A 12,769-nucleotide genomic window follows, 5' to 3' on the forward strand; every position below is an offset into this window, starting at 1 on the left:
GTGATCAATGTTTATAGATCATCATCATCATCATCATCATCATCATCATGACATCAGCTTCTCGGGAGTCTGTAGCTACAATGGACGCGTGTGGTTGCTATGGCAACGTGTAAACGCCGGCGTTGCCCGGGAGACAAGCTAACGTCAGGCTGGCAGAGTTAGCTGCGCTCTGCTAACCTGAACTCTCGTTTGAATTATAACAATAAATCGGAAACGGGATTAAATAACAAGTTTAAACAGGTGATGGTGTGACAGTGTTCGTCACCGTGTCACCGCAGTTTATTCTGACTCGGCGTTCAGGTGAGTTTGTGAACTTCGGCTCTTCAGTTGGCTTAAAACTGGGAAAGCTAACAAGCTAAGCTAGCGTTAGCCAGTCAGTTAAAGCTGCCATGTCAGAGAAAAGAGAGAGTGACGAGCAGGAGCGGGGAGAAGGTGAGGAGGGAGACAGCGACACTCACCCACAGCCAGGTGGAGGTGCTGAGGAGCAGCCGCCAGAGGGCGACGGAGAGCCGGGAGGAGGTGGAGAGGAGGAGCAGGAGGAGCAGGAGGACAGGGCAAGCACAGGTGAGTCCACTTTGAACACAGGTGGGTCCAGTTTGTCCAAAGGTGAGTCCAGTTTGACTACAGGTGAGTCCAGTTTGATCACAGGTGAGTCCAGTTTGACTACAGGTGAGTCCAGTTTGACTACAGGTGAGTCCAGTTTGATCACAGGTGAGTCCAGTTTGACTACAGGTGAGTCCAGTTTGATCACAGGTGAGTCCAGGTTGACTGGAAGAGACTGAAGCTTCTGATAAACCCCAGTTAAACTTGCATGTGTTTGATTAATTCAGATGTTATTTTAAGTTTGAAAGGTATGATTTCTATAGATAATCTGATTTGTTCTGCAGTTCTGGGTGGTGCGGACGTGTTGGAGACTGCTGAAGAAGCTGAACCTCGGTCTGAGCTGCAGGGCGACATCGAGCAGAAACCAGAAGATGGTGGAAACCCAACAGAAGGTGGAGAGACAGTCTCAAAACACTGCATCTGATTTAACTCATCAAACCAAAGGTTTAATGAGAAATATGGATTATTTACTTTGGATTTCGAATCCAGTCAATATTTATCCTACCAGAGCCTGACTGATACAGCTGATATCAGCCTAAAAATAATATTATTGTTTATATATTATCAGTATAGTGATGTAAGAATCCTTATTGCCATCCCTCAAACTGCAGCGCTAGCTAGGCAAAAAAATAAGATAACAGGTTATTTTAATCTAGTGACTGACAGCTGTTTTTTTTGGTATATGGTTCAAACAACCATCGTGCAATTATCTTGACAGGTACTGTGATTGAGATATGATTCATGATTAGTGTGACTGATCAATTATGCATCACAGTTTTCATTATCACTGAAAAAAACTATGACGATGCTGTGACGTTTGTTGGGGCCGATACCGAACAGAAAACGTCGTTTTTGTCTGTTCTTTGCTGAACATCCCGGACGGTTCAGATGTGTTGGAGACTGCAGAGGAAGCTGAAACTCAGGCTGATCTGCCCGATGATGCCGAGCCGCTTACAGAGCCACAGAGGAAAGAAAATGTCGGGAACTCTACAGCTACAGGTAAGACTGATCATCTGCAAAAGTTTCAAATCCAAACAACAGTTATAACACAAAACAACCACAGAAATCCAGATAAAGAACATAGTCAATTAAAAAATATCTTTTGGTGTCAGTTTTTGTATTTATTGTCCTTTATATCAAATCTTCAGTTTTGTTTTTCAGTTGTGCTTGAGGTTATTTGTAACTGTACTATTCACCGTATGGAGCTTCGTTTCTATAAACAGATCCTGCGTGGGAATGCTGAAGAGACTGCATGAAGTGTAAATGTCAAAAGTAATGATAGTAGAGTTTGTGTCACATGCAAAAGATAAAATAACTGACAGAAAGAAATAACTAAAATGGTAAATATGTTAAAACTGAGACATGAAACAGGATCAAAACACAAAAGACTTCTGTCATTTTCTGACAAATGACACACTGTTCATGATGCTGCCTGATGATTTTCATTCAGTTTATCTTCCCAATGAAAATCTTTATATTTTCTAAATGGTTTATCTCCGTAAAAAAGATAAAAGCTGCTTCAGGTTTTGGCTCACTGAGACGGATCTGTGGTGACTCATTTCTCAAATCCATTTCAGTCGTATGTATTTGTAGAGCGCTAGAATCTGGAGCCACGATAGAAACATACCATGACAAAATTATGCAAATCATATTCATTATATTCATATTCTCATCTGTGCATGAAGTGTAGGCAGTGAAGCAGCAAAGATGTGTTGTGCTGTTTCCAAGTAACCTCACACAGGATTTATTCAACGTGAGGATCAATATCTTGTTAAAGTTCTATTAGCGACAACAAAGACGGCAACACAAAGAACCCGGCACATAAACGCTCCGGTTCTACGGCTCTGGATGAACACTGTGGAGATTTATGATGAAGCTGCTCAAGAAAGAGGGAATTAAATAATCCTGGTTTAATACAAATAAGTGGACTGATTATAAAATAAACTGCTTTATAAGCCAGAAAACGTCTTTGTATGAACCGTCTGAATGTCACAGAATTTCAGTTATAAAAACTCACTGTTACAATAAAATCCTGCAGCATAAGAAACAGATTCCAGACATAAACCCAGAGTCTGACGGAGTGTGTCTGTCCGTCTGCAGTGAAGGTGGTGCTGGTACCGGAGGGTCATGTGATGACCGTGGCCTTCGCCATCGGTCTCAGCATTCAGGAGCTGAAGCGTCACCTCGCCGCTGAGCTCAGAGTTCCTGCTGATGTGCTGCAGATCTCTGTGGACGGTAAGATGGATCCATCCCAGCCTGATACACGAACACTGATCTCTTCGGAGAACACTCACGGTGTTTCCAGTATTTTTTAACCTTGGTCTTATATTTACATATTTACTTCCACCACAGAGGTTCTGTTTTCCCCGTGTCTGTCTGTTTGTTGGTGGGTCGGCTGGTTTGTCAGCAGGGTTTCACAAAACAACCTCACAGATTACAATCAAACCTGGATGTTGGACGGGTGTTTGCCCAGATGCAGATTCTGATAAAGGGATGGATCCAGGAACCTGATCTCACATTGTGAGGGGTTTTTGATATTATTGCCAATATTTTATGGAAAATCATTGTTGATGAAAGAAATCCAGTGTATTTAGGAGGGCTAGAACTGTGAGTGCCTTGGGCCTTGGAGGCGGTATGCACTGTACCGAGAGTCATTCTGGTTCAGTGTGTAAATGACTAAAAGGTACAGAAAGTTTCCAGTTGGTCCAGCGGATCACCTCGACCAGGAGTCTGACACGGGCTGCAATGGCTGCAACAATGGCTGGACCGTCAGAGTCAGTCAGTGTTTTTCTCCCCGACAGGCTCAGATTGTTAGAGATGTGAAAATATTCAAACTCTACACACTGTTTTCCTCCGCTGCTTCTCTGATGTCCGACCTCTGACTCGCTCCTCTCCCTACACTTTCACTTCTAACCCTGTGAATTAAGTTTATTCCTCCCAGAGTTGACGGATGTTGGAGCATCTAACAGATAGATCGAGCTGCAAGTCCCTGGTTTTATAATCTAATGTGCCAAGAAACAGCAGAACAGGTTCAACTGCAGGAGAGAAGAAGACTGTCATCAAGTAAACAAGGATGTAAACATGGATGTTTTCATGAGAACAGAGTCTAGCGGGTGGATTCTGAGATTTCCTGTCAATTCTCGGAGTCAGCTTGATCCGTCTGCCTGTTGTTTTTCAGGCCGAGTGGTGGAGGAGCAGCAGAGCCTGATGGAGCTTGGCGTCCGGCCTCACGGCTCCACCCGGATGGAGATGAGCTCCACCGACCCGAACGCTCACCCACTCCGCCCCGTTCGCCCCCCAGAGCACGACAACATGCCGGACGTCATCACCGTCCGAGTCCAAGCAGGTGTGAGCCGTCGTGAACTGATGGTTTATCACTTCTGTCTGTCAGCTTAAAACCTTTCTGCCCTGCGGTGGTCAAGAATCAGTTGATGCAGCTTAACATTAGTTGTTGTTTGCTGGACTTTTAAAAGAAAATATTTTATTTCCGAACATAGCACAGAGAGTAGAGATGGTTGTTATTTTGGACTAAGAGGATAGGATTAAAGTTTTGGATCAGACAATTTCAGACTTGAGCTCGCTGGCTCTCTCTTATTTTAGATGAGGGCGTGTTCCAGGAGGTGGTGGTGGAGATTGAGCGTCCCCTCCAGCAGAAGGCTTTCCTGGGTGGCTACAGACACCGACTGACGGGGGTGGAGTTCCACCACGCCGCTGTCCAAACCCTCCACAAGAGGAGCCCTGACAAAACACTGGAGGTCTTCAGCCGAGACACGCAGGTACAGGACGGAGCTTCAAGACACAAATATCTCACAGAAATGTCAGAGTCAGACTTCAGTGAAATTTGCCTTCAGACAGAATTTAATACAGACTAAATATCAATAAATAAAACAATAAGAAATTATGATAACAAGTTCAATTAAGCACATGAAGCCACACAGCTGGCAGCGGGACGTGTGTGTGTGGTGCATTCAAAGGTCAGGCATTACTGCGGAGCATTGTTCTCATTCAGGCGTGAGACAGAACACGACTTCATGTGCAAATTAAACAATCTAATTAAAGAGCGAGAGAAAGAGAGAAGATGAGCCTCCTGAAGCAGAAGACGAACGGTCGCAGAGACACCGCTGAATTTAATTAGTTTGATCAGGAATATGTTCTGCCTTATTTTATGATAACCTATAAAGAACATTAATAAAGTGTACATGGTTACACTGCTGATGATTTACTAAATCACCTGACACATTTCAGATTGAGTTCATTTCTTCCAGGCTTCTTATTTCTATGAATATCAGCTTGCAGAGACTTTAAATCTTGCAGCAGAGAGATAATCCGTCTCTGACAGCGCTTCTGCTTTGTTTCAGTTCAAATTAATGTCTGGTGCTTCTGTCGCTGCCAAACAAACTAAACTTTAATGAGACGATAGAAGAATTAGAGCTTCTCAGACCCTCACAGAATAACTCTCAACACCGACATTCAAACAAAACACCTGACAGTTAAACAAAAACAGAGTGTAGAAGGTTAACAGTGCTCTCTGAAGAGGAGGTGGCATCTCTCTGTTTTTTTACTCGACCAGATGATTTAAACACACTTTTAACAAAATTAATTGTCCTGAGATGTCTCAGCATTTTTACTTCAGATGAGTTTTATTATTTTGTTTCCATCTCGCAGATGTTTCTCTGCTACGTCACAGACAAATAGATAGATGCAGTTCTGTGGCTCATGGAAATCTCTGCAGAAGTGTTTTTAAATCACAGGAAATCCTTTGAGCTTAATCAGAAAGAGGTGTTTTCTTGAGGCCGCTGTGTAGCTGGGCTTGAGACAACGTGTGTGTGTGTGTGTGTGTGTGTGTGTGTGTGTGTGTGTGTGTGTGTGTGTGTGTGTGTGCTCTCATCATGGAGCTAGCATGTGACCTGCCTTCACCTTCCTGCACACAGCTGCCCTCTACCTCCTGATTAAATATGTCTGTGTCTCTTCCTCTCTCACACACTGTAATGATGCTGGTTGGATACATACATAGATGAGGACACACAACACTGCAGTAATGAGACCTGTGTGTGTGTGTGTGTGTGTGTGTGTGTGTGTGTGTTGTAAAGCAGCTTGTTGTCGTTCGTTCTTCTAAGCTCTTTTTTTTTTTGCAGAACATCATTTATCATCATCAGGAACAAGAATTCTTCAGAGACTTTTGATTTATTGGGGAATCTGTTCACATTAATTGTTTAACCTAAAATATTTTCACACGCTGTTGAAAAAACATATTTTTGAATAAACAGCACAAACTAGACATGAGACATGAAAACATCTATATTAGTATTATATATATATATTTTTTTTCCATTCCTGTAAAAAAAAAAAAAAAAAAGTAGCATTCGTCAATACAAAACAGAAGGAGTCTACAGGAGCGGCTTCACCTGTGTAAAAGGGGCTCAGTAGAACTTTACTGGTCATTAGTTTTCCATTTCTAAGCTAACGTTAGCTTAGCTTAGCTTGTTGCTCTCTGTTAGTGGAGTGGAGAGACAGTTATGCGCCTTCAGGTTCTTAAATGTGAATATTTGCTTTGTCATTTATGAAAGTAAATAAGAGTCTTTGAGTTTTGGACTGTTGGTTCGACGAGAGATGGACTTTGAAGACGTCACTTTCAGCTCTGGGACGTTCTGATGATCATTTTTCCCAAATTTTTGGACATTTTATAGACTAAACATGATTGATTAATCATAAAAATCAATTATGAATGTAATCGTTAGTTGAAGTCTGAGCAGTTTGTTGAGCGTCAGCAGCAGTTTTTCTCTTCTTCCTTGTTATGTGTCCGTTTACTTCTGCTTGTTTTATTTTGTGTTGGATGAATCTTGCTGACCTGAGTCTTAAAAGACTTCCCACAGCGGACATTTTGAAAAGCACAGTGAGAGAGGGCTCACAACAATGCTCCGGGGGTTTAAAGTTGACTTCTCTCTTCAAGTTGTCATGGACACAGTATGCAACCTTCGACTTTGTTTTAATGAAACAGATTTTTCTCGTGGCTTGTGCTGATGATTTGACCAGGAGAGAATCACGTCCATCACAGCATTGAAATCCACGGGGAAATAATGTCACTGCTCTGAGAGACACTCAGCTGTTGGCTGGATTCACGTCTATTATCTGTTGTCTGAACTCTGTTATACTCTGGAGCACGCTGCCTATAGATGTCAGGGAAGGCAGCTCACTATATGTTTTCAAAGAAAGCTAAAAACCTCATCACTCGAGCCCGATTCAGGCTTGAAAGCCATCACGCCTATGAACAACTGCGCTTCCTTTAAAATGTTATATTTTACTTGACTTTGTGCATTCTGTATCAGCTAAATGCATGCAGGATCTCCTCACCGTCTTTTCAGATTCACTAAGATGGTTCCAGACTTTAAAAGGTCATCAATAATTAAAGGTCTTCCTGAGCCTTAACCAGTTCTTTTTTATTTTAGGGCACTCGAGCATCATCAATCCGTGTCACAAGCCTTGGAAGTGTAAAATGTTACTCAGCAGCTCATCTTGCCTGCAGTGAACCTCATTTAAGAGCCTGCAGCCTGCGACCTGAGCTGTGGGCTCCAGATGTTTCCCTGCATCACCCAGCTCATCAATATATCAGCACACACGGCCGTCTGCAGGGCGAAGAGCTGATCCCTCCTCAGACACAATCGCTGAACTTGATTAATATTTTTGCGGTGTTAGCCCAGCAGAGTTTGACCTTGGTTACCTGTAGTAGTGATTCTTAAAATGTAACACAGTTCTCTGAGGTCCATTCAGTCCATACAGAGAAGCTCAGCTGACTCAGATCCAACCGTCCGAGGACGAGTGGATCAATATGAGACATTTTATCAGATACATTCAGACACACGCGACCGTTCGACGGTTATGAATCACATGTTATATTCATGTAATATCTCTCAACATTTTAACAAGGACAGTATAACAGAATAAATCAATCAATAACTGTATAACTGTACCCGAAAAGAAGAATTAAATGATGATTATTTGAGGTTCCCACACGGACGTTTAACAGAGGAGTTTTGAGATCAGGAGGCCTTGAGTATGTTTTCCACTCCACAAAAGCACAAGTGACCAGAGATCATTGTTGAACCACAGTGGCTCCTCTGTCGTGTGCTTAGACTGAACACGTTCTGACTGTGATTCAGTCTGTAGTTTGTTCAGCTGATTTTCTGAGATCCAGGTGTAATAATTCGAACCCCAGACCAAAATCAAGCTTTTGTGGCACCCGTAACATATTATTTATATTGTGTGTAATTGTTTGTCTGCTCTCTTGAACTAATTCAGTCTCTGTGTCTGTGTGTCTGTCAGACTGTAGAGCTGAAGTCTCAGGCCCAGCAGTGTCGGGTCAACGCCTCCACCCAGATGACCGGCATCGGCTGCTACGTCTCCTGTCTGAACGACAAGCTGGTCGCCCCCGGTAACTACGTAACTGCCGATGAGCATCACGACAGGAGGCTGAGAGCTGTGGGTGAACGCCGTGTGTGTGTGTTTGTGTCATTAACATGCAGGAAGTCTGTTTATGAAACATGTAGAAACGAGAGCTGCGATTCGTACGGCCTCGTCATCCAGAGGAACATTTGCACCACTCGGAGGAAAAGTCAAGGCCATTCCTGGAAACACAAACATCACGTCTGAGTAGATCGATGCAATCTGATATTTCTACAACGTCTTCACACTCACAAATCATACAAGTAGGCAGCTTGAAGATAAAAAAAAAGTTTTCAGTTTATCAGACAAATCTTAGCGACGTTTATCGTCACTTCTTGTTTGGAGATGATTTCCCACCCCTACAGTATAAAGCTGAATTTGATTTGTCTACAGAGTCTAATGATGTGTTTAATTGTGAGTCAGACCGCTGACTTCACCACATCCTCTGTGGAAAAACACTATAAAACATCTATTTTAAGTCGGAGTTCCTCATCTGAGGGGACAGATATATTTCCAAAGAGGCCATTAGAGAAAAAGTAAAAGATGAAAAAGTTCTCTCGGAAGTTAACATGACATTAAGAGCGACACAAGAGACGGGATAACAGGTAAGAATACTGATAAACAACTATTTTAAATAGACCAGTCAAATTAACAAAAGGACATTAAAGAAATGACACGTGAGAACTAACAACTTCAGGAGTAAACAACAGAGACACTTAAACAGGACTTCCAACTCCTCACAGACAAACTTCTGCAGTCAGACTTCAATTCTAAAGCACCGAAGACTATCTTCTGTATTCATGCCCCAAGCAGACAGAGTGAGGACCTGAGAGAGACACTGAAGACTTTGAAAAGCAGGTTATTAACCGTACTTTTATTATAGTTCATGACTAAGTTCTTGGTCATCAGAAAGCTTTATATCTATTTGTATCTATATCTTACAGTATGTAAAACAAAGCATGCAGCCATGGTGACCTGCTTCTCCCCTCTCTTGTCACCACTCAGGTGATCCGTCTGCAGGCGTTTGCTCGGCGCTGGCTGGCCCAGCAGGAGGTGGACCAAGTGAGAAGGGAGCGGGACCGGCGGCTAGCCTGGCTGGAGATGCAGGAGAGGAGGAGGAGGGAGGAGAAGGAGGAGCAGCTAAGAGACCGCCGGCAGCGCTGGATGAACCCGCAGAGGAGGGAGGACTTCAACCTGCTTTACCACGCGCTGGAGAGTACGCTTCAGTAGATGTGCATCCCACCACTGCTCTGTAGTACAGCTGTGTGCAGATGTTAATGAGTGAAATGTTGTAACTGTGTGTGTTTCAGAGTGGAGGTGCGACGAGGAGCAGCGGATCAACTCGTCCCTGCGAGGAGCTGAGAGGAAGGCCGCTCTCTGCTCGCTGCTGGAGCAGGAGGTGCAGCTCATCGCCGACATCGGGCGCCATCAAATCACCGTCCGGCACAACAACTACGACAAAACCATCAGGAACTTCCTGGACAAGGTCAGATATATAGTATATTATACAGCCAGGTGGAGCAGTAGTGGTACCAGCAGGAGGTACTCACAGTGTGACGGTGTGTTTCAGTCTGCGGCTCCTCATCAGTGGCGAGCAGCCAACGGTAAACTGATCGAGATGGACAGTCTTCACATCATCAGAGCCAGAGAGCTGCGAGACCTGTACAGCAGCATGAACACGCCCACTGTGAGCCGCGAGCAGAGACTGCAAGTCCTCATGACGCTCAAACACACTGTCAAGGTACCACACACTCACACAGACTACACACTGCTGGTTTGTGAGCTCATATATTTGAGTTGTGTAGGTGCAGAAACAGTTTATTATTAAGTTAAACAGCCATTATGTCATTAAGTCATTAATGACTGTATTGAGTCTGAGGCGTCTGAATCAGTCCAGTCCTCCTGAATGAGGACACTGCAAAAACTGAGAGGAGCAAATAGCTGAAACAGAATCAATTTTGGAGAAACACAATGTCCAAAAACACAATGGAGTGTCGCGTAATGTTTCACTCAGCTTGGCCTTGTGCACCTGTTGAAAATACACCAGGATGACCTGGTTAGAGGTTAAAGTGTCAACAAGTTTAGTGATTCATGTATGAGTCATTTTACACCTACAACACCAGAGTTGTAGATTTTGATTTTAAAGATTCACAAGAGAAAAACACAATAATAGTGGCGTGCAGAGGATGAACGGAGGAGTCGCTGCTCTGTAGTCTGATGGTACTGCAGCCTCTGTCCTGGTGTGGGTGTCGTCCTTTAGTGTTAGTAGTGGTGCTGTCCCTCTCATCCTGGTTGTTTATTGCAAGTTAATGTGTTTACTTATCTGTCCATGTGGACAAAGAATCGAATAATTAGCATTCTAGCAGCATAGCAACATAATAGCAGCTCCTTTGGTGGATATTGGCGGTTGTTGCGTTACCACCTTCTGACTGTCTGACTTCAACCCCAGACTGACTGTCGCCTTCCTGCAAAGCACCATAATAACGCTCCTGTAATTCTAGAGAGACGAACATCTCACAGGGTCACTGTCTCAGGCCGTCTCAGGTAAAGGTCCAGAACAACATGCAGTCATGTAATGAAAGAATCTCTGAACTTCCTGGTAAGACACCTGCAGATTCTACGTGAAAACATACTGACAACACATGTCACCAAAAGAGTTCACAGTCCCCTTCAAAATAAAAGTCTCTACCTCGTACAAACACATTATATAGGAATGTAAAATACGGTTCTTGTAAATGGATGGATGCCTGTTATTGTTGTGTAGCATGACTGTTTTTATGTTTCCTGGTCAGGAGCATGCGTGTCAGCTGACCCAGGACATCGTGGACTTGATTGACAGGGAAGTGGACCTGATGACTCGGGGGGTGAAGGCAGCCAGTCTGGAGGGGCTGAGGAAGAGGATCTCCACTCTCTTCCTCCAGTACATTAAAATACCAGCGTTTAACCCTGAGGTGGCCAAACTGCTGAAGGTGAGCACAGAGCCCTGCTGGTCTGAGATCATTTGGACACTCTTGGATATAGAAAGTGCTCATAAATATCTCTGTATGATCTAAAATCTACCCCAGGTTCCACAGAATCCCTCCCAGCTGCAGAAAGACATGTTCCTGTGCCGGAGCTGTCAACGCTACCTTCGCTCTGCCGACTTCACCCCGTCTGCCAGCAATGTCCTGAGCAGTCGGTGCAACGACTGCACCGTACTCAACAACATAGCAAAATCCCGTAACGACTACTCCTGCTACAAAAACATCCTGAGCAGGCTGAGAGCTGACGAGCTGCGGCTCGACAAGGGGGCCAAGATTCCCTTCCTGCTGCAGGTGATTTGTCACTTTGATTGATCCGTTTTATTTAGATGCTACAGGCCTGAGGAGGGTTCTCTCCATATCCTGACGTCCACATGTGTGTCCTCTCAGGTGGAGGACGTGCAGTACCTGGTGGAGGTGGTCTGGGCGTCCCGCTCGGTCCTCAACGGCAGCAGCGACCTCTACAACCTGGTGTTTGTCCGCTGGGACCGACGGAGGGACTGGAGCCCCTGGAACTGCCTCTTGCTGTCCAATGAAGAGACGTCCGCTCACATGGAGTTAGAAGACATCTCCAAGGTCTGTCCATGTCGACATTCACACTCAGGTCACACAGGAGGGCTCAGTCTGTACCTGGTACTGATGGTATCTTGTGTTTCCACCTGGTTTTAATTCTTCTTCGTTCTGCTCTCACTGAGATTTGACCAAAAAGCATCTTTTGCATGTTGATTTGTCGTAGTGACTTAAAAAGACCTTTTATGAATGGATATATAATAATGGAACCATCAGCGTTTTCATTGGTTCGCTATCACGTTACAATTTTTTTCACGGTCACCCGGAGAAGAGGAATGTTAACTGGAGTTTTCTGTTTCAGACTAAACAACTGAATAAAGTCACGTTTTGTTCTGTGTTTTTGTTATTTGTGGCTCTGAAACGATCAGAAACGATCCAAAATAACACTTGGAATCGCGATAGAGGAGAGGTTTGTCTATTAGCACTTTAAAAATGGCACCAAATAGTTGACAGCTGTTAATGTTTTTGACCATCGTGTAAAGAATAAGAACTCATTTAGAATCAACCCAACCCTTCTCAGTAGCACTCTGTTCCAGCGCCCGTCTTTGTGTTTCTCTGCTCAAACAGTAAAACGTTTGGGCTGTTACACAAACCTAGTCTCCCTCCTGTGTGTGTGTGTGTGTGTGTGTGTGTGTGTGTGTGTGTGTTTAGGCGTACGAGGCGACGTTCGTCCAAAGCATTGAACACAAACACACGCTGGCTCGGCGCCACTTCAGGCAGATCTCCGTCATGGCTGAGTACCTGGACCCTCAGCCGGCCGCTGCCCCGGGCAACCAGCTTGTCTGCAAGTCCATCACCATGGCGACAGGAGAGCGCACCCCTGACACTACAGAGGCCTCAGCTTGTTAAAAAAAGACCCCGTGGTTTTCTGTCTTTACTCAGTTTCCTCCCTCACTCATTTGTATTCAGTCTGAAATCACAACACTCTCGTCGGGTGACACCTGGTTTCTGATGCCTTATGTGAACGGCATGATGTGTGTGACCTCTGCTTACTGTTCTGATCGTCCAAGGTTGGTTGTCAAAAGAACTAGACAATCCTAAAATCCATCTTCAGCTCCTGATGTGTTTTCCAGTGGTGCTGTCGATGAACTCTTAAATGAGGAAGAATAAAGAAATGATTATGAAAATGAAGTCAT

The 12,769-nt window shown here is 44.2% G+C and overlaps 1 protein-coding gene across 2 annotated transcripts; it reads left to right on the forward strand.

The window, feature by feature from the left end:
- Positions 1 to 108: 108 nt before the first annotated feature.
- Positions 109 to 12,764, forward strand: iqub (IQ motif and ubiquitin domain containing). 2 transcript variants are annotated; one of them, XM_037107741.1, is made up of 14 exons: positions 109 to 564; positions 888 to 995; positions 1,444 to 1,602; positions 2,704 to 2,838; positions 3,782 to 3,949; positions 4,204 to 4,379; positions 7,924 to 8,079; positions 9,049 to 9,259; positions 9,354 to 9,529; positions 9,614 to 9,784; positions 10,836 to 11,012; positions 11,109 to 11,357; positions 11,454 to 11,639; positions 12,285 to 12,764. In XM_037107741.1, exons 1-14 carry the CDS (start codon positions 390 to 392, stop codon positions 12,480 to 12,482), a joined length of 2,445 nt encoding a protein of 814 aa, XP_036963636.1. In that variant the 5' UTR covers positions 109 to 389; the 3' UTR covers positions 12,483 to 12,764. The 2 variants fall into 2 exon arrangements, with proteins under 2 accessions (XP_036963636.1, XP_036963637.1); XM_037107742.1 differs by having other exon boundaries at positions 110 to 564; positions 1,492 to 1,602.
- The last annotated feature ends 5 nt before the right edge of the window (positions 12,765 to 12,769 follow it).

The sequence above is a fragment of the Acanthopagrus latus genome, chromosome 8, assembly GCF_904848185.1.
Source record: "Acanthopagrus latus isolate v.2019 chromosome 8, fAcaLat1.1, whole genome shotgun sequence".
NCBI lineage: Eukaryota > Metazoa > Chordata > Actinopteri > Spariformes > Sparidae > Acanthopagrus > Acanthopagrus latus.